This window comes from Acomys russatus, chromosome 19 (assembly GCF_903995435.1).
Source record: "Acomys russatus chromosome 19, mAcoRus1.1, whole genome shotgun sequence".
In the NCBI taxonomy this organism is placed as follows: domain Eukaryota; kingdom Metazoa; phylum Chordata; class Mammalia; order Rodentia; family Muridae; genus Acomys; species Acomys russatus.
In genome coordinates, this window is record NC_067155.1 from 14,062,226 (window position 1) to 14,089,923 (window position 27,698).

General features: G+C 54.8%; 1 protein-coding gene across 7 annotated transcripts; it reads right to left on the minus strand.

Annotated features, from left to right (window-relative positions):
- Positions 1 to 200: 200 nt before the first annotated feature.
- On the minus strand, positions 201 to 25,169 carry Clasrp (CLK4 associating serine/arginine rich protein). Of its 7 annotated transcripts, none has more exons than XM_051162537.1 (20): positions 25,053 to 25,165; positions 15,622 to 15,719; positions 15,024 to 15,125; positions 14,812 to 14,891; positions 12,064 to 12,148; positions 11,170 to 11,318; positions 10,478 to 10,574; positions 8,502 to 8,580; positions 8,345 to 8,418; positions 7,422 to 7,463; positions 5,663 to 5,878; positions 5,308 to 5,577; positions 4,105 to 4,362; positions 3,833 to 3,872; positions 3,518 to 3,578; positions 3,336 to 3,394; positions 3,178 to 3,224; positions 1,277 to 1,359; positions 561 to 585; positions 201 to 342 (listed from the first exon to the last, which is right to left on the minus strand). In XM_051162537.1, the coding sequence occupies exons 1-20, from the start codon at positions 25,149 to 25,151 to the stop codon at positions 300 to 302; spliced, it is 2,007 nt and encodes a 668-aa protein (XP_051018494.1). In that variant the 5' UTR covers positions 25,152 to 25,165; the 3' UTR covers positions 201 to 299. The 7 variants fall into 7 exon arrangements, 4 of the variants coding, with proteins under 4 accessions (XP_051018494.1, XP_051018492.1, XP_051018496.1 ...); XM_051162535.1 differs by having other exon boundaries at positions 1,277 to 1,381; positions 3,176 to 3,224; XM_051162539.1 differs by lacking the exon at positions 15,622 to 15,719 and having other exon boundaries at positions 1,277 to 1,381; positions 3,176 to 3,224; positions 25,053 to 25,169.
- Positions 25,170 to 27,698: the final 2,529 nt, after the last annotated feature.

The window sequence follows — 27,698 nt, forward strand, 5'->3', positions numbered from 1 at the left end:
GAGGCCAGGGGCCAGGCACGGGCAGGAAGAGGCCTGGACCTGTCACTGGAGGCCCCTGGGCACAGTCCAGTCCTAGCCCGTCATCCACTGGCCCTGTCCACACATGCCACTGTCTGGGCCCTGCACCACACCCTGCAGGCTACAGCACCTGCAGCGGCCCTCAGCGGCACCTAACCTGGAAGTCTTACATCATTTTACATCAATCAGGACAGCAGGCAGTGAAGGGCATTAAATAATGTTAGCTTTTATTTCACTACAGAAAACCAGCAGCAGCAGCAGCAGCCCCCACAGTCCTCTGCCTAGTGCCTGTAATGGGGGCTGCGGGACCTGGACCTCGAGCGCCTGCAGAGAAGGGAAGGCTGTGAGGGTGGGATGCGGGGAGCTCCCTCCCATGCACACAGGCATCAACACGCCTGGAGACTGGGCTGCAGAGGGAGGAACATCTTCCCTAGGGAACAAGTCAGGCCCCACCAAATGAAGGGGTATGGGGCTGGGGGGTAGGGGGAGAAAAACACGGGGAACTTCCAGGAGGGGCACCCTTGGTGGCTTGGTAGCCTCACCTTCGGGAAGAACTGTACTCTCGACCTGAAAAGAAAAGGAGGGAGATGGCAGCCAGCCCCTGCTGGGCCATCTTGGAGCCCAAGGTTCACCCTAGCCACCTCTGTGCCAGGATCAAGCCCCTCTCCCATGTGCTTAGCAGGGAAGAGACCATCTGGTCTCCGTCTCAAGAGATTTACTTTGTTTTACAGAGACCAAGGTCTTACTATGTAGCTCTGGCTAGACTCAAACTGTCTATGTACACCAGGCTGGCCTCGAACTCAGAGATCCTCCCAGCTCTGCCTCCTCAGACATGCACCACAACATCTGGCTATCTAGGAATTGGCCCCTCTAAAACACACACACACACACATGGTTTTTCTGTGTAGCCTTGGCTGTCCTCGACTCACTCTGTAGACCAGGCTGGCCTCAGAACTCACAGAGGTCCACCTGTCTCTACCTCTTGAGTGCTGGGACTGAAGGCGTGCGCTACCACTGCCCAGCTTGTCTAGGACTTTTAAAAATAGTACGATGGAGTCTCCCTGTGTAATCAATCTAGGCTGCACCCAAATACCAATCAAGTGATCCTTCTGCCTCAGACTCCACAGAAACCTGGCTGGCCCCCACCTCTGGAGTGCTGGGATCACAGCGGTAAGCTCAACCCAGCTTCGTTCTAATGGTCCCAGGCAGCAGCCTGGCTCTCCTGAGTGCACTGCAGGAAGGGTGGAGAGGTACTCACTGTAGCGTGGGGAGGGTGAGCGGCTCTGGCGACTGTACTGGCGTTCCCACTCTTCCCTCTCCTTCTCCCGTCGCTCTCGCTCCCTGCAGGGGGAGAGGGGAGGCAACCAACAGGGAGAGGTGAGCACCTGCGGGCTGTACAACACCTCTACCTGAACCAGGCCAGGCCTAGCATGCTAAGAGGGTCTCCCCACAGCCAGGACTGGGACAACAATCCTCTTCAGCGAACAGCAGAGCAAACTGAGGCTCAGGCAGGAATGGGGCGACAGCGGGTGAGGTGAGGTGCCAGTCAGCACCAGAAGCAAATATGACCAGCGAACATGAACCAAGCCCCCAGGGCCTCTTCTTGGGATCTGTCTTTGAGAGGGTTGTTTGTGTAGCTGGGATTGGCCTTGAACTCATGTCCTCCTGTGTGCTGGGATTACAGGCAGGAAACACTCAGGTGACACTAGCATCTGGAGCTCAACAAGTGTGCCATACACAGTGCCATGCCAGGACGACCCAAGTCCCATCCCCAGGCACTACGCTAGGAGAGGCCTGCTACCTGCAAGTTGTCCTCAGACCTACACACACACACACACACACACACACACACACACACACACACACACACACACGCACTGGCTGCCTTCCTCTCTCCCTCCGCCCTCCTTCCCTCGCCCTCGAATACTAAGACAGGCATGGCGGTCCATGCCTGTAATCCCAGTACTTGGGAATGAAGCAGGAGGCTTATATGAATTCAAACATAGTCTGGGCCAGGCGTGGTGGCGCACACCTTTAATCCCAGCACTCAGGGAGGCAGGCAGGTGGATCACTGTGAGTTCAAGGCCAGCCTGGTCTACATAGTGAGTCCAGGACAGCCAAGGTTATAAAAGAGAAACTCTGTCTCGAAAAACCAAAAAACAAGAAAAAAGAAAAGAACATACACATATATACATATATATTTTTAAAAATGACAAAGCAGGGGCTGGAGAGGTGGCTCAGCAGATAAGAGCACTGTCTGCTCTTCCAGAGGCCCTAAATTCAATCCCCAGCAACCACATGGTGGCTCACAACCATCTATAACGTGATCTAATGCTCACTGTATACATAATAAATAAATCTTAAAAAACAAAAACAAAAACGACAAAGCAGGAGCAGCCGGCGTGGGCAACTGGGCAGCAGTGGTCCCACAGGCCAGCCGGTCAGCACGGCTTACCATACATACAGATGGCCATTCCCACCACTGCTGCACAGAGGAAGGCACCCCAGCTCAGAGAGAGCAGAATGTTTGCTGCTCCCACTAGGGCACAAAGCAGAAAGAAGTGACAGGTAAAGGCCCCATCCCTGGTAGCTCCCCTATTACCAATTTGCAGTGCAACAACCCAGGTTCTGCCCAAGGGTCCTGGGCAGCCTGAGGTCTCCAGGCACTCATCCAATCTGCCTAGTGTGGCAGCACTGAGGGGCTGGCCCATTCCCAGCACTCCAAGATGAAAAGTTCCCACCCCAGAGCCACTTCCTCAGAGCTTAAGACAGCTGAATTAAGCCCCAAGCCTGTCATCTAGGCCCAGTGCTTTGACAGTGCCCAACATACAGCAGAAGAAAATAAAGAAGAGAAAAAGGAAAGGCCCATGGCCCTAAGAGACCCACCACGGGTGGGTGTCACTTCAGCACTTTGTTGTTGTTGTTGTTGTTGTTGTTTTTTGGGTTTTTGAGACAGTGTTTCTCTGTGCAACAGCCCTGGCTGTCCTGGTCGGTTGCCAGACATGGGGAGGCCAGGGAGTTTGGGGATACTGTTCAGACATGACATCAGAAGATGAGGGGCCTAGGGGATCTGGGGAAGAGGCTGCCAAAACAAGAGGACAGCAATGGCAGAGAGCTCCAGCAGCAAGAGTCTGGGTGTACCACAGGTCGGGGCCTTACTTCATTCGGATCTTTCGGGCCATGGCTCGAAGTTCATCCTCTCGCTCCTGCAGCAGAAACAGCTGTGAGGGGTGGCCCCGCCCCCTGGCCTGGCCCCGCCCCATCCCACCTGAGCGCCCCGCCCCCTGGCCTGGCCCCGCCCCCTGGCCTGGCCTGACCTGGCGCTCATGCTCCTGCTGTATCATCTTCTCCTGAGCGGCCTTCTTGTCCGCCTTGACTGTGGGGGAAGGGTGTGAGGCTGAGGGCTGTCCTCACGGGCCCCATGCCGCCCTGGCCCTCAGGCCGGCTCCGAGATCACCCCGCTCTACACCCCCCACAGCACGGGCTGGGCAGGACTTACACTGGCGGTTCAGAGCCTTCTGCATCCGCAGCTTCAGCCTCTCCTGTGGGGTCAGCTTGGGCTGCGGGAGAAGGGACGGGACAGGCGTGGGTGCCCAGAGCTCGCCCAGTCCACCTCAGCCAAGACCATGGGACTTGGGGGCCACCTGGAGCCCCGTGGGAGGCAGGGATGGGACGTAAGTGTGCCTGGGTAGCCCTTCCCCGGTCCCTGGGCTGGCTCTCCCCTCCCCCTGGGCCCCCTGCAGGCCCACCGGGCCCAGCTCTGGACACTGCTGCTGACGGGAATTAGACGGGCGAGTTCCAAATTCTTACTGACTTTGGCAGCTCCTGTCTCTTTACCAGCGGCAGCTTCGGCCCTGGGTGGGAGGAAATGTCAATGTTACTGTTTCTTACCAAAGGCCTCAGGAGCTCCAGACCCCGCAGGGCCTAGGCAGGACCACAACCCTCTGCGATGGCCTACTGGGCCAAAGCCATGATGGCACTGACCCTCCACGGCAGTGCACCCCGCATGGTAGCCAGGGCAGTGTGACACTCCCTTCCAAATGCACACACAGGGGCTCCCTCAGCTCCAGCCAGGTCCCTACTCACTTTTTCAGCTTCTCGCCCACAGCAGGGGACGCTGCCGGCCTGGTCAGCTTCTCCCTTGGGGGCGATGGTGAGTGACTGTGGCTCTGGCTGTGGCTGCGGCTGCGGCTTCTGCTCCGGCTCTGGCTTCGGCTTCCACTACGGGTCAGACTGCGGCTTCGGGAAGGGCTCAGGGACCAGCTGCTGCGGCTACGGCTGCTACTATGGTGCCTGGGGCCCCGGGCGCCCCGCTTATAGCGGTCACCTGAACGGGAGCGGCTCCTAGGCATAGCAGAGGAGGAGAAGGGCTGTAAGGCTCTGGGGACCTAAAGGAAGTTACCCCAATTGCCTCCTTGCCGGGGATAAACATTCCTCTCACACTTCCCTCCAAACGCCCCAGCTGCTCCCTGGACACATTCTAGAACCGAGCCAGCACCCCTAACCACGAGTATGCTGGGCACACTTTTCTCACTTTGCTCCATACCTGCGGTGCCCCCAACTCCACAGTTCGCAGCACCAATCCAGCAGCTCGGGCAGCTTGCACTGACCCAGAGCTTTGATCACCCTCAGGGGGGCACTCAATCTGTGATAGGCCCATTTCCCTCCCCAGCCTTTCCCCTGTGGCTGTGCTACCGGGAAGACCCAGAAGGCAGTCTCCAAGCCCCTAATGGGTCTCCCTGAACTGACTAGTACTTGTCATCAGTACCAAGTGTGTACCCAGTACACAGTACCGAGCTACCAGGAAACATGCACTCTCAGAGCAATAGGAAGGTGAGGGAGCAAGCAATGGCTGACAACCCTTAGCAGGATTGCTGGCCTGTTGTTGCTCCAGCTCCCACAGGCAGACACCAAGAGACTGGTAGTGACACTGACGGCACATGCCCAGGGCCATGGTCTACTCTGAACACTTATGCTGTGTCTGTTCTACAGAGGAAGAAACCCAGCTGGGTCACCAAGCCTAGCCCTGTGCACACTCTGCACAGTTTCCCCCACCAAGTCTAAAAACAGCCACGCACCGCTGCTGCTTCGGCGCTTTCCCCCACCAAGCCTAAAAAAGCCACGGCAGAGCCTCCTCTGTTGCCTGGGAACGGGCTCTTCTACAAAGGTGCCGTCCACAAGGTTCCCAGGTCCAGCACACTGGGAAGTCCAGGCCGAAGGCCCGCACCATACTTTGGGCACTTGCCCGTCCTGCTTCCCAAGAGAAGAGCCGCTGGCCGGAGCACAGACCTGCTCCTGCGGCGGGGCGCGTAGCCGCCACGCCGGGCTGGCGAGCGCGAGTAGCGGTGTCCGTCGCGGGAACCGCCGTCTGAGTGCCGCCGCCCGCGGCTGCGGGAGCGCGAGTAGCGCCGGGAGCGGGAGCGCGAGCGGGACCAGGAGCGCGAGCGGGAGCGCGCGTGGCGACCAGAGCGGTAATAGCCACGGCGAGAACGCGAGCTGGAGCGCGAACTGGAGCGGGAGCTGGAGGTCCTGGAGGCGGAGGACGAGGAGGAGCGGCGGCTGCGGGAGCACACAGCCCGTCAGCGCCACCCCTGGCGGGCCCGTCCCTCCTCCCAGGATTCGGCTAGGGCGGCGCGCTACCGACCGGGCACTGGCATTACGGCCTGGAGTGGGGCCGCCCGGCTGGGGAGGCGCGGGGGGCTTCCCCGGGGTGGCCCCCGATGCAGCGGCCGCCGCGGCGGCAGCAGCTGCCTCCTCGTCACTACCGCCGAAGCTGGTGATGAAAGTGATCTTCTCCTCACGGCCTGGGCTCGGGGAGCGAGAGCGGGAGCGGGACTCGGAGCTGGATTCCGAAGGTGACCTAGAGGGAAAAGAGAGGCTGCACTCAAGAGGCCCAGCTGCACCAAGGAGCGAGCGCCCTAGTGGGCTGTGTGAGTTCAAGGCCAGTTGGTATACATCTATAGCGAGGTATAGACCAGCCAGAGCTACATAGAGAGACCTTGTCTCAAAAATTAACAAGTCTGCAGCTGGTGTGGTGACTTAGTCGGTAAAGGCCCTTGTCCCCAAGCCTGACAACCTCAAATCAATCCCATAATCTATACCCGTACAAATAAATGTAATTTTTCTTTCTTTCTTTCCTTTTTTTTTTTTTTTTTTTTTTTTTAAGATTTTCGAGACAGGGTTTCTCTGTGTAGCCTTGGCTGTCCTGGACTCGCTTTGTAGACCAGGCTGGCCTCGAACTCACAGTGATCCGCCTACCTCTGCCTCCCGAGTGCTAGGATTACAGGTGTATGCTACCATGCCCAGCCTTCTTTTTCTTTTACTTAAATATTTTTTATTTTTTACACATATATATTTATATTATTACACATATATAATAAACTACCTACAGCAAGAAGAACCATGACACAATCAGGAACTATATAAATGTGACATTCTTAGTGTTTTGACAATAAGTGTAATTTTTTCAAAAAAGAAATAAGGCCCGGGTGGGGGCAGGGTAGTCTTAGCACCGGGAAGGCTGAGGCCTGAGTTTGACACCAGCTTGGTGTATATAAAGCTCCAGGACAGTCAGGGTTACATAATAAAGTCCCTGTCTCAACAAATAAACAAATATGAGAAAAGAAAATGGTTGGCTGCGTGTGCCAGCGAGAGTGAAGGGTGGGTGTAGCCCCGAGAAGGCCTTGCCTATGCAAGAGGCCTGGAGTACCAGCCTAAAACAGCAGCAAAGGCACTGAAAATACTGGGGTCTTCCTGTTTAACCTGAAGATTAAGTCCTCAGCTATTATGTGCGGTTTAATTCCATCCCATAAAACTGGGCCTAGTGGAACTCCCTTTTGAGCAGAGCAGCCAAACGAAAGGCCCCTGGCCCACCGGCCTCACCTCTTGGCCAAAAGAGACCTGCCAGAGGGAGAGAAGGTAGACTGGATGTCCCTCTACCACCCAACACCCGTGGGCCCCACCCTGGGGCCCCGCCACTGCCTGGCATTTCTCACTAACTGGAGGCGTGTGTTAGAGGCGCACAGTCTCCGTGTCCCCTTTATGCCATATTTGGCTGCATCACAAGCCTATACATTAACAAGAATACAAGGAGATTCTGAATTTTAAAAAATGGAAAAAGCCGGGCGTGGTGGCGCACGCCTTTAATCCCAGCACTCGGGAGGCAGAGGCAGGCGAATCGCTGTGAGTTCGAGGCCAGCCTGGTCTACAAAGTGAGTCCAGGATGGCCAAGGCTACACAGAGAGACCCTGTCTCGAAAAACCAAAAAAAAAAAAAATAAAATAAAAAAAAATAAAAAATGGAAAAACCAAACTGATATCGATCCAACCCCCAACCACAGACTTTAGGATGCTATCTGCGACAGAAGTGACCCAACAGGTCAGCCACTGGGCACTGACACTTACCGCTTATAGGGGTCATAGGTGGGGCTGTCGCGGCGGGCATAGCTATGGAGACAACAGGAGGGACAGGGAGCTGAGACTGGGCTGCTGTGAACTTGGGCCTACCCCGCCCAGCCCCCACTGCTGCAGACTGTGCACCCCATCTCATGGTGTGGACCCCACATCTGTCTCCCCATCACAGCATAAGGCTTTGAGCAACCACAACCAGAGCGATGCTGGTGTGAAAACATCAGTGTGCCTAACTTAGCGACTCATCTCAAATCCACTTATTCACTCTTCATTGGGAGGTGCAGGCCCAGAGAGGGCGAGCGACTTGCCCAGGGTCACACTGTTCATTAGGGAAGGTGCCGAGACCCCAGCTCAGCCATGTGACCTGCACCTAGCAGTTTTGGTTAATACACTGACAGAGCCACTAAACTAAAAGCAGTGACCATGAGAATCAGGGCTACCCAGCCCTAAGCTACTTAAACTTTGGAGCCACGTTCAATCCCTCCCCTTCGTCAGAGACTGCAGCCTCTCCTCATAGGCTACTGCTCTACCCAGCCCTCTCTCAAGGCTTCCATGCGGGAAGTGGCCCGGGCCCCACTCCTCGCAGGTGAGGGGCCCGCTCTGCAGAGGAGGAGACTCTGTCTAGGAGAAAGGAGTCATTGATCTGGACACTGAGCAGCACAAGCGGACTGTGCCTGGGGCCCTGAGTTCTGGCCACAATTCCTCCCGCCATCTCTAGCAGCCTGCTAGCCACTCCCCATCCAAGAGTGCGCTGCGCTGTCCAGCAGGGTGACGGCTCGGGTGGCAGAGGAAAGCGTCTGCATGCCTCCAAGGCTCTAGTAACTGTTGTTCCAAGTCCATCATTAGAACAAGTCTTCCCTGAAGCCAAGGCCAGGCTTCACTCCTGAGCCCCTGGCTGCCCAGGGGAGAAATCTTACCTGGGAGGGCTGATCTTCCGGCCCCTTAACCGCTTCTCCCGGAATTCTCTTCGCTGTCGCCGGGATCGACGGCCCTAGATGAGGAGGGCCCAGATGGTGAGGAGTATCCCCCCCCCCCAGACACACCTTTGCCCCCTGCACCTGACCCCGACCTCACCGAGTACATGGCTTTCTCCTCTTCCAGGGCCTTGGCGTGTTTGATGGCCTCTGCCTCCTCCTTGTCTTTCCGTAGCATCCTGCAGAGGGAGTGAGAGTCAGTGTGAAGGGCACAGGTCAGCATGAGCTAAGCCCTGGTAAAGGCAGCAAAGACAGCAGGGACCTGCTGCTGCTGCTCCATGGTTCTTTTTTTTGTTTGTTTGTTTTTGTTTTTGTTTTTCAAGACAAGGTCTCTCTATGTAGCCTTGACTGTCCTGGACTCACTTTGTAGACTAGGCTGGTCTAGAACTCACAGGGATCCTCCTGCCTCTGCCTTCCTGAGTGCTGGGATTAAAGGCGTGCGCCACCAGGCCCAACCCATGATTCTTGCTAACTCTGTCCTCCTTTCTCCCTGAGTCAGGGCACTGCTGTTACAGGCTGGATGCTCTTGAACTCACCAGGGAGTCCTCTTAGCTAAGGGATGTGCAGGCATACACTGCTCTGCCCTTTCCTTTGATGGGGTCTTGTTCTGTAGCTCGGGCTGGCCTGGAACTTACTACCCAGGCTGGCTTTGAACTCATGACCTTCTTGCCTCAGCCTCTAGACTGCAGAATCATGGGTGTGTGCCATTACACCAAATTTCTTTAAGATATTCAATAGACTTTATTGAGCACCTAAAAAAACAGTTTTGAATTATTTTTATGTGTGTGGGTGTTTTGCCTGTGAGTACCTCTGCGCATTGTGTGTGTGCCTGGTGCTCCTGGAGGTCAGAAGACGGTGCTGGATCCCCTGGGACTGGCTGAGTGGCATCCAGCTTAGGCTACCTCTGTGCTAGTTTAAGAGCTCAGAGTTGGCACTCAAGGCTGGAGAGATGGCTCAGAGGTTAAGAGTATCTCCTGCTCTTCCAGAGGCCCTGAGCTCAGGTCCCAGCACCCACATCTGACAGCTCACAACTGCCTGCAACTCCAGCTCCAGGGGATCCCACCCCCTCTTCTGGTCTCTACAAATACCAGGCTTGCATATGATGCACAGAGCTAATCACACATACACATAAAATTCAAAACAAACCAAAGCAAACACCTGGGTGTGGCTACTCTGTGCCTCTCACTGCAGAGAGGACGGCTGTTGGGGCTTCCAGCCAGCAGCCTAGCGCCACGTTCAGTGACAGAGCCCATCTGGAGGCGCCTCAGGGGAACAAGGGGACAGAGCAGTAACCCTAATGTCGTCCTCTGGGATCTGCACATGCACGGGCAATGCACCAGTGTGAGTGTGTGTGCACACATATAGTACACACATAAAATGTTTAAAATAGGATTCTCTTTAAAATAATTTCTTTTCAGCGGGTGGTGAAAGGTAGCAGCACACACTTTTAATCCCAAAGGACGGAAGCACCGCAGCAGAGGTCATGGCCCCTTTGGCAAACCTCTATCTCCAAAAATATTTACATTACAATTCACAGCAGCAGCAAAGTTACAATTATGGAGTAGCAGCAGAGACGATTTTATGGCTGGAGGCCACCACAGGCTGAGAACTGTATGAAGGGGTGCAGCACTGGGAAGAGCCACCGTGCTGGGGCGTTCTGGGTTCAGACTTGGGCACAGGCCTGGTTCTGATCCCTAGTTCTGCACAAAGTCAGTTTCTGGTCGGCTGGCACCACTGAGGAACAGGAGCTCAGCATGGTTACATGAAGGAGCCAATGCACAAAGCTGACCACTAGAGGGCACTGTCCGCCAGGAGCCAATGCACAAAGCTGACCACTAGAGGGCACTGTCCGCCAGGAGCCAATGCACAAAGCTGACCACTAGAGGGCACTGTCCGCCAGGAGCCAATGCACAAAGCTGACCACTAGAGGGCACTGTCCGCAAGGAACTAGTGGCGCCCAGCTCTGGGGCCACAAAGTCATAGCTCACAGGCGGAGAAGGCCAGCCTTTGTAATCAGGGGTGTGACACACAAGACAGGGCAAGGCCAGAGTCTGGTGTGTCAGCCAGCAATCTCACCTGACAAAGTCCCCATCGGCCATGCCGTAGGTGGTGGCCTGCTTATTGAGATCGGCCACCTGTTCCTGATTCAGCTCATCCACGTCCACCTCCACGTCTACACCAAGAGAAAAGCTGTCAGGGACCCAAGCCCCAGGAGAAGACAGAGGTGGGGAGCACCCTAAGTCAGGGCAGGTCTGCCAGGTGGTGCACTTTCAGGGAGGCCTAAGCTGGGGCTTGGCCAGCTCAGCACACTGCACAGCAGGGACCGACTGCACAGCAGGGACCGGCGGGGTGGGTAGATAAGTCTATGAATGGAGTGCAGGGAAGAGAAGTGGAAGGAGACGGAGGTGGGGTGGGCGGAGGTGGGGTGGGCGTCGGAGCAGCATATAGACGGAGAGTGGTGAACATGGGGGATGACTGACAGAGGCTGGAGGGTGAGGGGCAGCTCTAGGAGAGGTCAGGATTGGTTTCCCAGAGCAAAGGAAGGCCGGCCCCAGGCGGGAGAGGAAGAGCCGCTCCCAGGTGGCAGAGTCTTGTAGAGGAACTGAGCAGGGAGGGGACAGGGACAGGGAAGTTGCAGGAGGCTGAGGCCCTGGAACTGAGGCAGGGGGAAGGCCTTGTAAGCACGGGTACCCCACAGAAGGCAAGGGACGAGACACAGAACCGATGCCCAGGGACTGCAGGTGGGGAGGGCAGAGAGGGGACCCCACCGATGTCGGGGATGACCTCATCTTCATCCGAGTTGCTCTCCTCCTCTGCTGGTGACTCCTCCTCCTCCGGCTTCTCGGCTACCTTCTCCACCTCGGCCACGGTGCTGTCTTCATAGGTGTAGCCAATGGAAGCCTTCTTCTCTGCCAGCCTGGGACAGAGCCATGAGCCAGGGGTACCCAGCAGCAACAGGGACACAGGCCCACAGTGGGCCCCGAGTCCTCAGTAACATGTGCCCACCTAAGCTGTTCCGCTCTAGCCCACCTGCTTATGGCCTGCTCCTTCCCATTCCTGGGCCCACACAAGGCCTCCTCCTCCAACAAGTCTCCCTCGTTCATCTCCAGCTCATGACAGGGGACAGCCTGCCTGCCAGGCCGGAAGTCCCATGATGCAGATCCCAGAGTCATCTTGGGCACAATGTGCCCAGCTCTGCTTTCAGGGGCCACACTGAGAGGCTGCTGTTGCCGTCAGCTGTCAATATACCTTGCCTCCTCCCAGCACCCTTACCCTGACGCCAAGCCTAGTTAAGTGGGTGGTCCCAGATCTAAGCAGGGCTCTTAGGACTACAGCGTCCAGCCAGGCTGGCAGTGCTGGGCAGAGCGACATCAGTGTCTATGGGCTCCAAGCTCACTGCAAGCAGACACCAGGACAAGTGCACGACACCGCATTACCCTCGTTCCTTGAAGCTCCTGACTTAAGGCTGACTCTAAGGACCTGCCTTCCCTCGGCCCTCCCCACAGGCCTCACACTCAGGCAGCTTCCCCACAGGGCTTACACCTCCCACTCTGTATGGTGGGAGTGACAAGGTTGGGCAGAGCCTGTCCACCATTGCTGCCTCCTCCTCTCCACCTATATGGAGAAGGAGGGGCCAGACCGCACCCCATCACCCAACTCACTTCTTCTTCTCATCCTCGCTGGGTCTCTGCAGGCCTCCATACAGTTCATCAATGTAGATCTGATACAAGCACTGTTCCTCCGAGACTGGCAACAAGAGGCCAGAGGTCAGCAGGGCCAGGCACATGCAGGAGGAGTGGGCACAAAGATGCAGGAGGGAACGGGAGGGGGGCAGCCAAGGCAGGGTCACCCATTTCAAATCACTCTTCTGTCTAGGACCCAAGTGACTACAATACACAACATCAGCCAGATGATCCACTCGCCCTGTGATCTCGCTTCAGTGAAGTTAACTGCTGACCCGTCCCTCAGTTCCCTCCTCTGTACAATGGGATCCCTGACAAAGTGGGTCCTTGGGATTAGGGGCCACCACTGCTGACACTGGGCCTCTCTGGCCTCCAGAACCCTAAGTGTTGGGTATCATCTGGGCCTCACTGGCTGCTGTGCCATGCAGTCCTGTGGGTTGGTTTGTATTCATGGGGTAAGTGCTGCTGATGCTCTGCTACACCCCAGCACCCACTGCAGGGGCTTCCCAGGGGACTGAGCCGGCCCTGGTCTCCTTTCAGCCCACTTGGGGCTCGGGTGAGTCCTTCCCCTTCCTGCTACAGGCATAGCGTAGCTCTCCTTTCTTTTTAAAAGGTGCAGGTGGGGAGGGTACTGAAGATTATTAAAGCCTCGTGCATGCCACACATGCTCTCCCACGGAACCCCACCCCAGCCCTCTTTTTGAGGCAGGGTCTCACAGAGTTGTTCAGGTTGCCCAGGCAAGCCATGAACTTGCGATCCCCCCACCTCAGCCTGTGTGCTTCTGCTTTTCTGTCTGCGGTATCAAGTGTACGCGCTAGGACACAGCATGGCCCTTCCCTGGCTGTGACAGACACCTGACTGCTGTCCTCTCCCATAGCTCCCTGTCCTGTCTTCAGTGCTTGTACCCCAGGGCCTCTGTGTACCCTATTTCAGGGACAAGCACCTCATCCTGGCCCAGCAGAAAGCTGGCGAGCCATCTCCTATGCCACCTAGGTTTCTTCTTAAACTGCTCATGTGACTGTGTGGAAGCTCCCAGCCCAGAAGAGCACAAGACGGAGCGCTTGTAGCCCTGACTGGAGGACTAAGGGAAGCTCTGAGGTTCCAGCTCTGAGGAATCATAAGGCCTGGCTGACAGCAACAATGACAGCACCATGGTGACAAATGATAAACTGCTTGACTCTAAGGCTTCACTGGCTCCTAGAATGTAATGGCAACCTCTGATTTTTTTTTTTTTAAGATTTATTTATTTATTATTTATACAATGTCCTGCCTGCACACCTGCACACCAGAAGAGGACACCAGATCTCATTATAGATGGTTATGAGCCACCATGTGGTTGCTGGGAATTGAACTCAGGACCTTTGGAAGAGCAGATGGTGCTCTTAACCTCTGAGCCACCTCTCCAGCCTAGCAACCTCTGATTTGAAACACATAAAAGCATCTTAGAATCACAGGAGTCTGGGATTAGCGAGCTCAAGTGCAGGGCCGCCTGTGTCAGCTTGGGCAAGGCTCAAAGACACAGTGCCTACATTCTGATGCGGACCCCTGCACCCACCTGACACTTCACAAGGAGGAAGGTGAGGCCTGCCAGGAGAGGGGTTTGTGTGGGGATGGCCCTGGCTAGGACTCCCACCAGGGAGCTTTCCATGCTCGGGCAGAGGCAGGGAAGGCCTCACTTCCACAGACACCTGTGAGTCCTGTCTGTAAGATGAGGAGTAGAGCTGGGCACGATGGTCCTCGCCTACAGACACAACACTGGGGAGGGTGGGCCAGGGGATCCCGAGGTTCAGGCCAGCCTGGCTATAGAGTAAGACCACATCTCCAACATGAAAATAGAAAAATAATCCAAGTTCTAATGGTGCAGCTGAGTAGCAGAGCGCTTCCCTAGCCCCTGTGTGTGGCCCTGGATCATCCCCAGCTCACAAAACACACAAGGGCAAAGGGAAACTACTAAGTGCTCTCTCCTGTAGAAGCTGTGCGGGGTCACACGTAGGGTTTTGTTTGTTTTTGTTTTTTGGAGACAGGGTTTCTCTGTGTAGCCTTGGCTGTCCTGGACTTGCTTTGTAGACCAGGCTGGCCTCGAACTCACAGTGATCTGCCTGCCTCTGCCTCCCAAGTGCTGAGATTAAAGGCCGTGCCCCACCACGCCCATCAGGTTTTGTTTGTTTTGTGTGCGATGCTAGAGACGGAACCAGCCTGTCTGGGTACGCATATCACGTGCATGTGTGTGCAGGTCAGAAGTGGGTTCTCGTGAGCAAACTCAAGTTGCCAGGCTTTCAGGGCAGGTACTCCAAACCTCTGAGCCAGGGCCCCAGCCACATGCAAGTGTGTCCTGAAGACCTGACAGGGAAGCAAGCCTGCCCGAGAAGATCTGACCTTCTGGGGAAGCCAGGACCCTTGCCTCTCATTCACAAAAGGGAACAGTGAAGGCCAGACTTGGCATGTCCAGGGAGCTCAACTGTCAGGCTCTGCTCACAAGGAAGAGGTTCTTCCTGTGACCCTGAACCATCAAGCAGAGGGAAGGGGTGGGAGGTGGCCTGGGCGAGACTGCCAAGACTCTAGCTCTAAGAGAGCCCTGTGCCAGTTTCCTGGATGAAGGCCTGGAAGGGGGGAGGGTACACAGACTGGGACGGAACCAAGGGCGACCAGCAACAAGTACCTGGGTGAGCCTGGTCTAGGTCGTCCGGCCTCAGGCCCCCACGCCCCACGCCCTGCCCCGCCACTCACTGCCGGCGAAGTCGTTCTGCACCAGGCCACGGTACCGCTCGTAGTTACATTTCCGCTCGTCTGACTCCTGCTCTGGGGAGCTTGGGGAGGGAGAAGGATTAAAAGGAAGGTGAGGTGAGACCCAGCCATTAGAAAAGGGAGGGCTTCAGGCTAGGAGGGAGCGGGCAAGGTGGAGGGCACGCTGGGGCAGCCCAGCCTCGGAGGACACTTACATGGTGGTGAGCAGTGGGGGGGTGTAGTCGGGGATGTGGTCTAAATGTGCTCGAACATCAAAGCGGTCAATCATGTTGTTAGTGTCCCCCTGCCAGGGCATCCTGAGATGGGGGACAGGCAGACAGGGAGATCTCAGAGAATCCAAGCACCCCATCCTCACCATTTCAAGCCCCTCTGACACCCACTGTCACCTCACTCTCACCTCCAGCACTCAGGCACCTATGCTGCACCCCTAAACTACACCTGGAATCCGAGGCCCAACAAATCATCCATCTGCCAGCACACAAGCTAGGACAGCACTTCTCAGAGCCAGGCAAATAGCAAGGAACTCAAGCCAGGCTGAAGGCCACGAAAGGACCCACGTCACCCTGAAACAGGGCTCTCTGGCATCTGCCCGCTGCCACCTGTCTGTGAGCGTCAGTCAGCCCTACGTCCTCCCGGACTGTGACCCTCTGCATAACCTCTCTGACAGCCAGTCGCCCGTGCCTGGGCTTCCAGGCCTGACAGTACAAATCTGTCCTTACCGGAGCCTCTACTGCAGACTCTAGAGTACCCCCAAGTCCCCTCTGACACTACGCTGTCCCCCAACAGTCTTACATGTTCACAGGGCTCTCAGCAGCCAGGGCAACGGCAGAATCCAGGTGAACCTTGCAGGCACGGCCATGCACCTGCAGGAACTGGGCGGGGTCTTTTTTCTGCAGGGATGGACAGGTCAGAGGTCACCAAGGAGCCAAGGCAAGGCCCACCACGCCTCTGCACGTAGGCCTGGTGGTCCGCTGACCTATGGGTCACATCCCTGGGCCACACCTCACAGGGAGCTGACACACACAGCACCAGCAGCTTCACTGCCCTCAGGGCTGAGGAATGGTACTCCAGGGCTGGGCCAGGAGTGCTGAACTCTGCTCTAGCTGAGGCACCCTGCCAGCCAGGCCTATCTGTCCCTGCTCCTAGGGCACTAAGGCAGGAGGATTACAAATTAAAGACCTACCAAAGCTCCAGACATGCTCTGTCTAAAGTATTACCTCTAACTCTTTACCACCATCCCTGGCCATCTGCAAGGCAAGTTTTGGTTTCTTTATCAACTGTTATGCAAACATGGTTTTGAGTTGGGGGGGGTGCTGAGGTGGGTGTTGCACGCCTTTAATCTCAGCACACAGGAAGCAAAGGCTGTGAGTTCAAGGACAGCCTAGGCTACAAAGTGAGTCCAGAACAGCCATGGCTACACAGAGAAACCCTGTCTTGAAATAAAAACAAAAACTATGTTTTTGCTTTAATCCCAAGTGTGGGATATTGGGCTGCTTTAGTTTGTCCATAGCTGGTAATGCCTTGTGTGGGACATGGTCTTTGCCAGCTGCTGTTAGTTTAAGTCTGAGGACTCTGGGAGAGTATGAATGCCTTAACCTGGTGGCGGTGGCGCACGCGTTTAATCCCAGCACTTGGGAGGCAGAGGCAGGCAGATCTCTGCGAGTTTAAGGCCAGCTTGGTCTACAAAGGGAGTTCCAGGACAGCCAAGGCTACACAAAGAGAAACCATGTCTCACAAAAAAGAAAGAAAAACCAAACCAAACCAAACAAATGCCAAAGCTCAGAGAGGGGGAGAGGCTTTAATGAGAGGGAAAGAGAAAGGCAGCTGCTGGTTCTGCAGGACAGCGGGGTATCCTGACTACTGAGACTGGTATTTTCCAAAAGACCCTGATGACCCTACACAGGCAGAACTAGGTCTAAAGCAGTCTACGGCCCTAGTGCCTTCTAACCTTCTTTCTCTCCTACCTTGGGTTGGGGTGCTGGGAGGGAGGTAGAGGCTTAAGGAACCCCAAATAAAATAGTTAAAAAGTAGCTCCCGCCAGGCGTGGTGGCACATGCCTTTAATCCCAGCACTCGGGAGGCACAGGCAGGCGGATCGCTGTGAGTTCGAGGCCAGCCTGGTCTACAAAGTGAGTCCAGGACAGCCAAGGCTACAAGAGAAACCCTGTCTCGGAGGGGGAAAAAAAAGTAGCTCCCACAGCCATCCCCCTGGGGCAGGAAGATCACAAGTAAGAGCAGAGGCGCATCCCAGGCCCTGGGGGACACGGGGCAGGAAAGGCCCCACTCCAAATGCAGCAGGATGGCGGAACCGACAACAGGTACAGGCACGGCACCAAGAGACTCAGTCCTACACAGGGTAAGCCAGGCTGAGGCTGTAACCATGGGACAGAGCTGCTGCCTGTCACGCAGGAGGCCCCAGCCCCACCAGCAGCACTGAAAAAAACACACAGCAAATAAAACGCTTGAGAAAGACATATCGTATGGTCCAGCAATTCCACTTCTAGGAACAGACCCTTTTTGTTTATTTGTTTGTTTTGTTTCGTTTTTAGAGACAGGGTTTCTCTGTGTAGCCTTGGCTGTCCTAGACTCACTTTGTAGACCAGGCTGGCCTGGAAATCAGAGATCCGCCTGCCTCTGCCTCCCGAGTGCTGGGATTAAAGGCGAGCGCCACCACGCCCGGCTAGGAACAGACCTTACACATGCTTATGTTCACGCTAGCACATCTCACAGGAGCCAAAACATGCCAACCATTCAATGGACGACTTGCATGAAGTGGAACAGCATGCTGTCTACTGCCATGTGCACGAGCCTTGAACACGTAACGCTAGACGAAAGACGTCCGCTGCAAAACACTGCATCAAGTAATGCCACTCACGTGACATGGACACAACAGGCAGACGGAGAGTCTCTGAGTAGCTCCCAGAGCTGAAGGTAAGGGACGATGGGGACGGAGGGAGGGCTCATGAGTATGCACTTGCTATCTATGTTAATGAAAACCTCCCATGGGCTTGTGGTGACAGCGGAGACTTACTGAGAGGCACTGACTGGCAGCACTATTTGTGCAGTGTTGGGGACCGAACCCTGGGATTTGAGCACGCTAGGCAAGCGCCTTACCACTAAGTCGCAGTGCAGCAATGAATCCTAACTTTTAATGGCTGAATGGTGCAGTACGGCAGTCACAGCTCAATACCATTGTTAACAGAGAGCACCCATGTAAGAAGACAAGCACATCAGTACATGCCTGTAATCCCATCACTGGGCAAGCGGAGACAGGTGGATCCTGGCCATTTGCTGGCCAGAGTCAGGGAGAAATCCTAGGTCAGAAAAGTCATATGAAGCCAGGCGGTAGCGGCATGTGCTTTTTTTTGGGGCGGGGGTGCGTTTCGAGACAGGGTCTCTCTGTGTAGCTTTGGCTGTCCTGGACTCCCTTTGTAGACCAGGCTGGCCTGGAACTCACAGCGATCTGCCTGCCTCTGCCTCCAGAGTGCTGGGATTAAAGATGTGCGCCACCACACCTAACCCATGGTTTGTTTTTTTGAGAGGCAGGGTTTCTCTATGTAGCCCAGGCTGTCCTGTAACTTACTCTGTAGACCAGGCTGGCCTCAAACTCAAGAGATCCATCTTCTTCTGAGTCTTGAGTGCGGGATTAAAGGTATGAGACATCACTGGCCAGCTTTGACACAAATAACTTTTAAAATAATCAAAAGACCAGGTGTGGAGGCGCACACATTTAATCCCAGCACTCGGGAGGCAGAGGCAGGCGGATCGCTGTGAGGCCAGCCTGATCTACAAAGTGAGTCTAGGATAGCCAAGGCTACACAGAGAAACCCTGAATAATAATAATAATAATGATGATGATGATGATGATGATGATGTAAATAAAACAAGACAGCCAAAGTCTTCGAAATTCTTCCTATTGTAGGTCTCTTCCTGTTTCACACACATTTTAGGACAAGTCAGAAGCAGTTATACCAGGGAGAGCCACAGGGGGCGCTCTGTGTTGCCCCATACATCCTGAGCTGGCTCCCACAGTTCTGTAGTCTCAGAGCATCCCCTGGCTGGGTCCTGCTGTCTTCCCTGGGGCACATGGCTACTCTGCTCTTAGCAATGCTTTCCTTGTCCCTCCTCTCCCCAGAGCCTCAGCGTGACTTCCCTCTGTTCCCCTGCTGCAGGCATACGGGCCTCTGTGCTATCACTCCCAGGGCTCCAGCCTCCATGCTGTGGTCCCCTCTGAGCAAGGCTGTGCGCTCTTATTTCACATTTCCTCCTGGAGGGTCCCCAAGCAAGCCACGTGAACACCTTACAGGGGCCATGTGTTTTCTTCAGGGCCGCGACCAGCACCTGCTATTCTAGCTCAGCTGGCTGCTTCCCCACCAGCCTCCCACAAGAACATGAAGCAGGATGTCCTTCCTGGATGGGGATCTGTTTCGCTCACTGCGATGTCTGTCCCCAGGGCCTGGGTCCCCAGACGGACTCTCAGGGCCTGTAAATCAGGCAGGAGAAGAGAAGACTGAGCTCTTAGGAAAAGCTACAGCCTCCTGTGCTCACACAGGAGACCGCGGTGCTCACGCCCTTGCCATCCCAGCTCAGCATCACTGTCGGTCCCCTCCCTCCACTGCTCCCAGCAGGGGGTGGACCCACAGCTGGCACCCTGCTCATCTGACTGCTGGACACTGGGCTGCAGAAGGCCTGTCCAAGATGACAAGGTGCCGCTGGTGGCTGTGGAGCAAACCCTTGGCCTGCCCTGCACTTGCCTGCCTCCAGCAAGCCTCAGGCCAATACTCTAGGGACACCAGGTGCAGCACGGAGTGCGGCAAGCGTGTAAGAGCTCCTGCAGGGATCTGCCTCCCACAAATGACAGGCACAGAGCCCAAGTCAGTGTCCCCAGGCATGCCCGGGGGCTCTGAGCTAAGCGCTGCCCCACTCAAACTCTGAAACCCTGGAAGAACCCATTTCCCACACGAGGAAACTGAGGTAAAGCCACAGGCTCACATTTGGAATCACACCAGCACCAAGCAGAACTAGTCTGACCCCAGATGGCCTCAACTCTTTTCTAGCCTTTGCTCATTTTTGCCCACTTTAGGATAATTGTTATTGTGATTTAAAAAAAAAAAAAAGTACCTAACAGAGAAGCTACGCTCAACTATTTTCACTTTAACTTTTTTGCTGTGTTGGGGATTAAACACCCATAGTAAGCAGTGCTCTCCTGTGGACTGGCGCCTCAGCTCAGCCCTGAAGGGCTTAAGTGCAGTGTAGAAGCACCAACTAACACACACCTCTCTGTGTGAGCTATGCTGCCATCTCTACAGTGGCCTCATCTTGCAAAGCACAGACTCTGCCCGCTAAAGAACCTCCTCTCTCTCACCACCAGCACTCTCCACAAGTGTTTACCTACATCTCCCGGCACGCAGAATCAAGCTACAAGCTACACGACACCAGACTGTTTTCTTGCTTTTCGGTTTCCCCTTGCGGACAGGGTCTCACCATGTAACTTACTGTGTCCTGGAACTCTGGCTCCAGAGTGTGGTACTGTTTCTTGTCTTTGCATCTGTGTTCCATACCGGGTGTGAGGATAAACAGCCTTCCAGTGTACATACACAGTCACATCTTCTTCCTTTCCCCTTCCCACATGTGTGAGTGTTTGCATGGTGTGAACACACATGTGGGTGCACATGAACATGGAGGCTTAGGGTACATGTCGGGAGTTGTCCTCCATCACCTTGTTCATTGAGGCCCAGTCTCTCACTCAAAAATCAAAGCTGCCTGACATGGTGGATCTGACTAGCCAGCTGCCCTGGGGATCCCGTCTCTGCCTTTCTGAGGCTGAACCACAGGCCAGTCGCCACGCCCACCTGGCATTTCGTGGGTTCTGGGGATCCGAACTCTGGTCCTCATGCTTGCAGACCAAGTCCTTTAACCACTGAGACAAGGCCCAGCCCATAGTCTCTTTATTCATTCATCCATCACAGCTACTTTCTTCTAACTATTGTGAGCAAGTTCATCTCAGCTCCACCCGCAGCATTAGGGGCAAACAAGCCACTCTTACCTACCAGGCTCCCCCTGGGCTCGGGTGGGGAGGAGACTGTGTGGGTGTGCTCCGGTCACTCACTGCCTCCCTTACCTCCTCAGCACATACAAGCAGATGGCCAGTCCCCACAGTTCAAGCTCCACCCTCTTACGGCTCACAGCTCATTGTAGGGGGCAGCGCTGCCCTCCACAGTGACTACCTTTTTATACACAGGGGAGCGCTGAGTCCAGGGAATGCCTGGCCAGCTGGGCCTTCCAGGAGACTTACTCCCATCTGTGGATCAACAGGGGACTCTTATTTTTTTCTTTTTTTCGTTGAGACAGTCTTATTATGTAGCCCTGGCTGTCCTGAAACTTGCTATAAAGATCAGGCTGGCCTCAAACTCACAGAGATTTCCCTGCTTCTGGCTCTCTTTAAAGCAAGGACCAAAAGTGTGCATCACCACGTCCTGTAGATTGCATGTCTTTATCCAACAACTTGACTGACTAGAGAAGAGGCGCACACTTGGGATCCCAGCAGGAATGTGAGCTGGAGGGTTGCCTGGGCTACACAGTGAACTCTAGGCCAGCCTGAACAAATTAGCAAGATTCAATCTTTATTAAAAAAAAAAAAAAAAAAGAACGAAGTGAAAAGAAAACGAGGGAAAATAAAAAAAAAAAAAAGAAAGTTGATGAGAACAGGAACAACTGACAGAAAAGCCATAAAACCTGAAGGAAGCAGCCACCAAGAACGGTCAGCCATCAGGGAGCGCACAGCCAGCCACTCCAGAACAAGCTCGGTCAAGCAGCCTCAGCCCACCCTAGGCTCCTCGCCCCACCCCAGCAGTGGCCCAGTCATCTCTCAAAGCCAGGCTCCACACATCTGGATGCGGGTCACACTCCTGGCTCAGACACTGGTTGCTTGTATGGGCCGCACCACAAAGAGCTCCACAGACACTTGCTGTCAAGCTCTTCCTGTCACCCAGGGAGGGACTGTTCCTCATCACTGCCCTGGACAAAAGCTCAGGAGGCTCCCTGCCAACTGGGACGCGAGCCTCAACACCCCCCTCCAGGCTCCCTGTGTCATCCATGTCGGTCTGAATCCAAATTCCACTCTACCCAGCAATAACAGGGGTTGTGTATTTTTCTTGTCTCTGTATGTACAGGGATGGTGCTGGCTAGGCAAGCACTCCCCACTGAGCCACATCTCAGCACGGCGAGTTAACCACGCCCTCCTGAGCAGCAGTTACACAAACCAGGACACACAGCTGTGTAGCCATCTCCGCCCTGCTCAGACACCCCTTCCATCAGAAAGCTGAAGCCACTTAAAAGGCTCTGAAGCTTACGACTAGACACGAGTTACAAAGCTGCTGCCACGATGACACGGCTGCTGAGCAGGGCCACAGACCGGGAACACTGGTAGAGCCACCTGTACCAGCGGCAGGAAGCTCAAGGGAAGTGGCTTCTGTGAGCCAGCACCCATGCTGGGCCGGGCCTTCTGGGAGGCACATTCCTCGGTCCTCCATGCTCTGTACAGAACTCCAAATACACTCCAAAGCACTAGATCTGACTTTCAAGGAACTCTCTCTGGGATCTTGCCTCGCTTTACCGACAGGGAAGTCACCCCAGGAAAGCCCACGAAACACCCAAAAGGCAAAGGCACGTGAGGGAGCTGCAACCAGGTGTTCCCCACTGGGAGGCCACTGTCTCCACTGGCCCACTTCAGTGGTCACCTCACACATCTGGCCAAGCCCTGCTGGAAAGGAATCTACACGTGTCTGCTTCCTTGAGGCTGAGTGGGCCCGTGGGACTTTCAGGTCAGCAGGACATGGGGAAACACCCAGACATTCCCTCAAGGAGCATCAGAACCTCTGCCCACCTTCGCTTATCTCCTCTCTGCTACGTTAAACCAAGACACACACGGAAGCTGCAGCTTTCTCCAGCGCTCCCTCAGACCCCAAGACAAGAAATCTCTACAGATAAGAGACAAACCTCTGCAGAATGTGGTGGTGCGCACACGCCTGTAATCCCAGCACTCAGGGAGGCAGAAGCAGGCAGATCTCTGTGAGTTTGACGCCAGTATGGTCCACAAAACAGACAGTTAAGGCCACACAGTGAAGCCCTGTCTGGAAAAACCAAAACCACAACAACCACAACAAAACCAGACAAGCTTTTGTCATGTTGTTCATACTTCACCGCTCTGCTAAGCCACATCAAGTACGCACACTGCGCCACTCTGCACGGAGAAGGAAACACAGGCAACAGAGGAATAGCCAGGAGGATAACGTGAACAAGGGAGGCAGACAGTGAAATGGCATGATTCCAGAGGACAGGTAAAAATCAAACCAAGCGGTACAGTGGCAAACTGCTTGCCTAGATCTTCCAAACCAGTGGGGGCTTATGAGCGTGGCTCAGTGGTAGAGCCCCTGCCTAGAATCCCCCAATAAGGGGCTGGGGGCGTGGCTCAGTGGTAGAGCCCCTGCCTAGAATCCCCCAGTGAGGGGCTGGGGTGTGGCTCAGTGATAGAGCCCCTGCCTAGAATCCCCCAGTGAGGGGCTGGGGGCGTGGCTCAGTGGTAGAGCCCCTGCCTAGAATCCCCCAGTGAGGGGCTGGGGGCGTGGCTCAGTGGTAGAGCCCCTGCCTAGAATCCCCCAGTGAGGGGCTGGGGGTGTGGCTCAGTGGTAGAGCCCCTGCCTAGAATCCCCCAGTGAGGGGCTGGGGGTGTGGCTCAGTGGTAGAGCCCCTGCCTAGAATCCCCCAATAAGGGGCTGGGGGCGTGGCTCAGTGGTAGAGCCCCTGCCTAGAATCCCCCAGTGAGGGGCTGGGGGCGTGGCTCAGTGGTAGAGCCCCTGCCTAGAATCCCCCAATAAGGGGCTGGGGGCGTGGCTCAGTGGTAGAGCCCCTGCCTAGAATCCCCCAGTGAGGGGCTGGGGGCATGGCTCAGTGGTAGGGCATTTCCCTGGCAGAAGCCCTTCCCTGGCTTCCATTCTCAGCACCAGGTAAGTAAAATCCAAACCATGCAGGGCCCTGAAAGCTATGGTGAAGAGCCTGGCCTTCTCCCAGAGACACTCAGGAGCTGTAAGATTCCGAGCAAGGGAAGAACGGGCCCAGTTTTCCGCTTTGGAAGGACCTCTCTAGTCTGCTGAATCATTTCGGGGACAAGACTGAAGGCAAGGGGAACAGAGAGGTCGGGCAGCAGCACTATAGTAGACAGAATGTCTACAGGAATGTCATCTAAAAGAACAGAGCCAGGTAAGCAACTGTCAGTTCATGTTGGGGGGTCCCAAAAACAAGCAAGTTAGACTAGTAAGGCACTGCAGACCAATGCTGTATCTGTTGCAGCAGATATGGAAAATGCCAACAAAGATGCCCAAGAAAGCCAGTGAGAAGGCAGCAGAGGCCACAAGGAGTTTCTGGCCAACGAATGCAGTTCATTCGTTTTTCTCCAAAAGCAATGGAGAGGACTGGTCAGACACCAGCATTACTGCTGGATGCCAAGCTCAGCCTCAAGAACAACTGAGCTGTTCTGGGCACTGGGCACACACTGAGGAGGGGCACTGGGAATGCCGCAGAGGTAAAGTCTTACTTCTGGAATGTTCCGAGAGCTGCAGAATCTTAAGTCTTTGACACCAGTTTTGCACCAGGGCTGCAACCAGACACAGTAGGATGACACAGGCAGCAGCCCTCAAGCTCTCCCCAGCCGCTAGGCTGCAGAAATGACTATTTTCTGAGCACAGGAAAACACACGTAAACCCAGCGCTTGGGAGGCACGGGCAGGAAGATTATGAGTCTGAGGTCAGCCCGAGTTACGTAACAAGATTGTCCCAAAGGGAGACGGGGTAAGGGGCAGCTCAGGCGATAGGAAGCTTGCACAAAGCCCAAACTTCTATCTCCAACACCACCGAAAGTGGTCACAGGGGAAAGAAAGAAGAAGAAGAAAAAAAAAGAGAAAGCCAGGCATGGTGGCGCACGCCTTTAATCCCAGCACTCGGGAGGCAGAGACAGGCGGATCGATGTGAGTTTGAGGCCATCCTGGTCTACAAAGTGAGCCCAGGACAGGCAGGGCTACACAGAGAAACCCTATCTCGAAAAACCAAAATAAATAAATAGTGAGAAAGATTCTGAGGAAACAGAGCTCCTGCTCTGACAGACCTCCAAGCCCAGGGCCCGTCCCTCGGGCACCCTCCCAGCCTAGGCTGAAGTCTGGCCGCCACTCACAATCTTCTCATAGTACTCCCGGCGCCGCTCCGCCCTCTTCTTGTAGTCCACCATCATGCCTCGAAGTTTCCGCTCATGTTTCCGAGCCTCGTGCCACATCGTGGTGAGGGCTCTACCTAAGGGATGAGGGGCACCAGACGTGTCAAGCGGACTGATGGACACACGGCAGAGTTACAGTCCGCTCTAACAGGTTGGGTGCTGAGCCTGATGCTAAACCCCAAAGAACCCCTTGGCTTCCAGGGAACAGAAGCTCCGCTGCAGACATGGAGGCTATGTGCACAAAAGGATTCCCTAACAGCCACATTGCTCTAGCTCAGGCCCTCTGAGAAGGCCCTCGGGTGACCCAGGTGAGACCCTCTCCTGGGAAAGGAATTATCCTAGGTTCTGTATGCTAAAGTCCATATGAAAAGACTACGGAGTAGGTGGCCCTTAGAAGGAGGATGGAGAACTGTCTTGAGTTCAAGGCCAGCCTTGGCTACACTGTCCAGCGTAGCCTACATACGACACTCTGCTTTAATTTAATTAAAAAAAAAAAATTGGCTTGGGGTGGTGGTGCATGCCGTTAATCTCAGCATTGGGAAGGCAGAGGCAGGTGGATGTCTGGGTTTGAGGTGAGTGAGTTCCAGGCTGGCCAAGGCTACACAGTGAGATGTTGTCTGTTTAAAAATTTATTTATGGTGCTGGAGAGTGGCTCAGAGGTTAAGAGCACTGCCTGCTCTTCCAGAGGTCCTGAGTTCAATTCCCAGCAACCACATGGTGGCTCCCAACCATCTATAATGTCATCTAATGCCCTCTTCTGGCATGCGTTAATATGTGTATGCATTAATAAATAAATCTTTTTTAAAAATCTTTTTTTTTTTTTTTTTAATGGAACGAAAGGGGTGTCTGAAACTGATCCTGAGCTGCCAGGGCTGGGCTCACAGGGAGAACCCCAAAGATCCCTCTGCAGGAGTCATGCATGGGGGAGGTGGGAGGGCTGCAGCAGAGTTGCAATATGAGGCTAGTGGAGGGAGGGCAACGGCCCAGCAGAGAGACCAGGTGAAGGGCGTGGACAGAGGATGAAGATGCTCAGGTCGCTGAGGTGTAAAAGGGGGGCTTTGAGTCGGGCCAGGCATGCAGGGGAAAACGGAAAAGGAGCAGTGGGTGTGAGGCAGGGGCGGAGCTGCGTCTGGAGACCCGGGTCCCCGCCGAGCCCCAAAGCGCGGACTCAGGCCCGAGAAGGGGTGAGGGGAGCGCCGCCTGAGGCCTGTCGGGACGGAAGCAGGTGGAGCCGCCCTCGGGGCCCAGCGGACACCCACAGCTATCCCGGGAGCGCCTCGGGCAAAGATGAGACCCGGCTGCCACCGCCCGGAGGACCGGAGGTCGGGGGTCGGACGCCTGCACTCACCGGCTGGTCGCCGCCTCCCACTGCTGGGCTCGTGCGCGCGCTCACGACCCCGCACCGGAAACGGAAGTCAGAGGTTACGCAAAGGAGAGAGGCCGCGCCGCACGGAAGGTGCTTCCGCGGCCGAGAGGGAGGGACCTGGGAAGTGGGCGTGGGCCGGGTGGTGGGAGTGGTCTCGTGCGTGATTGGTTCGATTTGTGGGCGGAGCCTGTTACGGTGCAACAGTCTGGGACGATGGCCTAGAAGTGCAAGCATTCCAAACACGGTGTTTGTTGTTTTTAGAGATTTATTGATTTTAGAGGCTGGGGAGATGCTCAGACCAGGGAGTACGTACCGATGTAGTCCCATGGGACCCAGTGTACCCATGCAGAGAAAACAGCCATACGCGTAAAATGCAAAAACAGATGTCTTTTTTTGTTTTGTTTGTTTTTCTTTTTTTTTTTTTTTAAAGAAGGAGCTTTTAGCTCTTTTTTTTTTTTTTTTAAGATTTATTATTATTATGTATACACAGCTCTGCTAGTACATACACTTGCAGGCCAGAAGAGGGCATCAGATCACATTATAGACGGTTGTAAGCCACTGTGTGGTTGCTGGGAACTGAACTCAGGACCTCTGGAAGAGCAGTCAGTGCTCTTAACCTCTGAGCCATCTCTCCAGCCCACTTGTTTGTTTTTCAAGACAGGGTTTTTCTGTGTAGCCTTGGCTGTCCTGGACTCACTTTGTAGACCAGGCTGGCCTCGAACTCACAGCGATCTGCCTGCCTCTGCCTCCTGAGTGCTGGGATTAAAGGCGTGCGCCACCACGCCCAGCCAAAAAAGTCTTTTTTTTTTTTAGATGTTTATTTACTTAAAAAAAAAAAAGATTTATTTATTTGTTATGTATACAATGCTCTGTGTGCATGTACACCTGCAGACCAGAAGAGGGCACCAGATCTCATTATAGATGGTTGGGAGCCACCATGTGGCTGCTGGGAATTAAACTCAGGACCTTTGGAAGAACAGACAGTGCTCTTAACCTCTGAGCCATCTTTCCAGCCCCTTATTCTTGGTTTTTTTCAGACAGAGTTTCTCGTGTAGTCCTGGATTTCCTAGAACTCTTTTTGTAGACTAGGCTGGCCTTGGACTCACAGAGATCCTTCTGCCTCCCCAGTGCTGGGATTAAAGGCGTGCGCCACCACCCCGACTAAAGGATTTATTTATGTGCACACTTGAGTGTATGTAGATAGATGCCCTTGGGAGCCAGAGGTGAGTGTCAGATACATT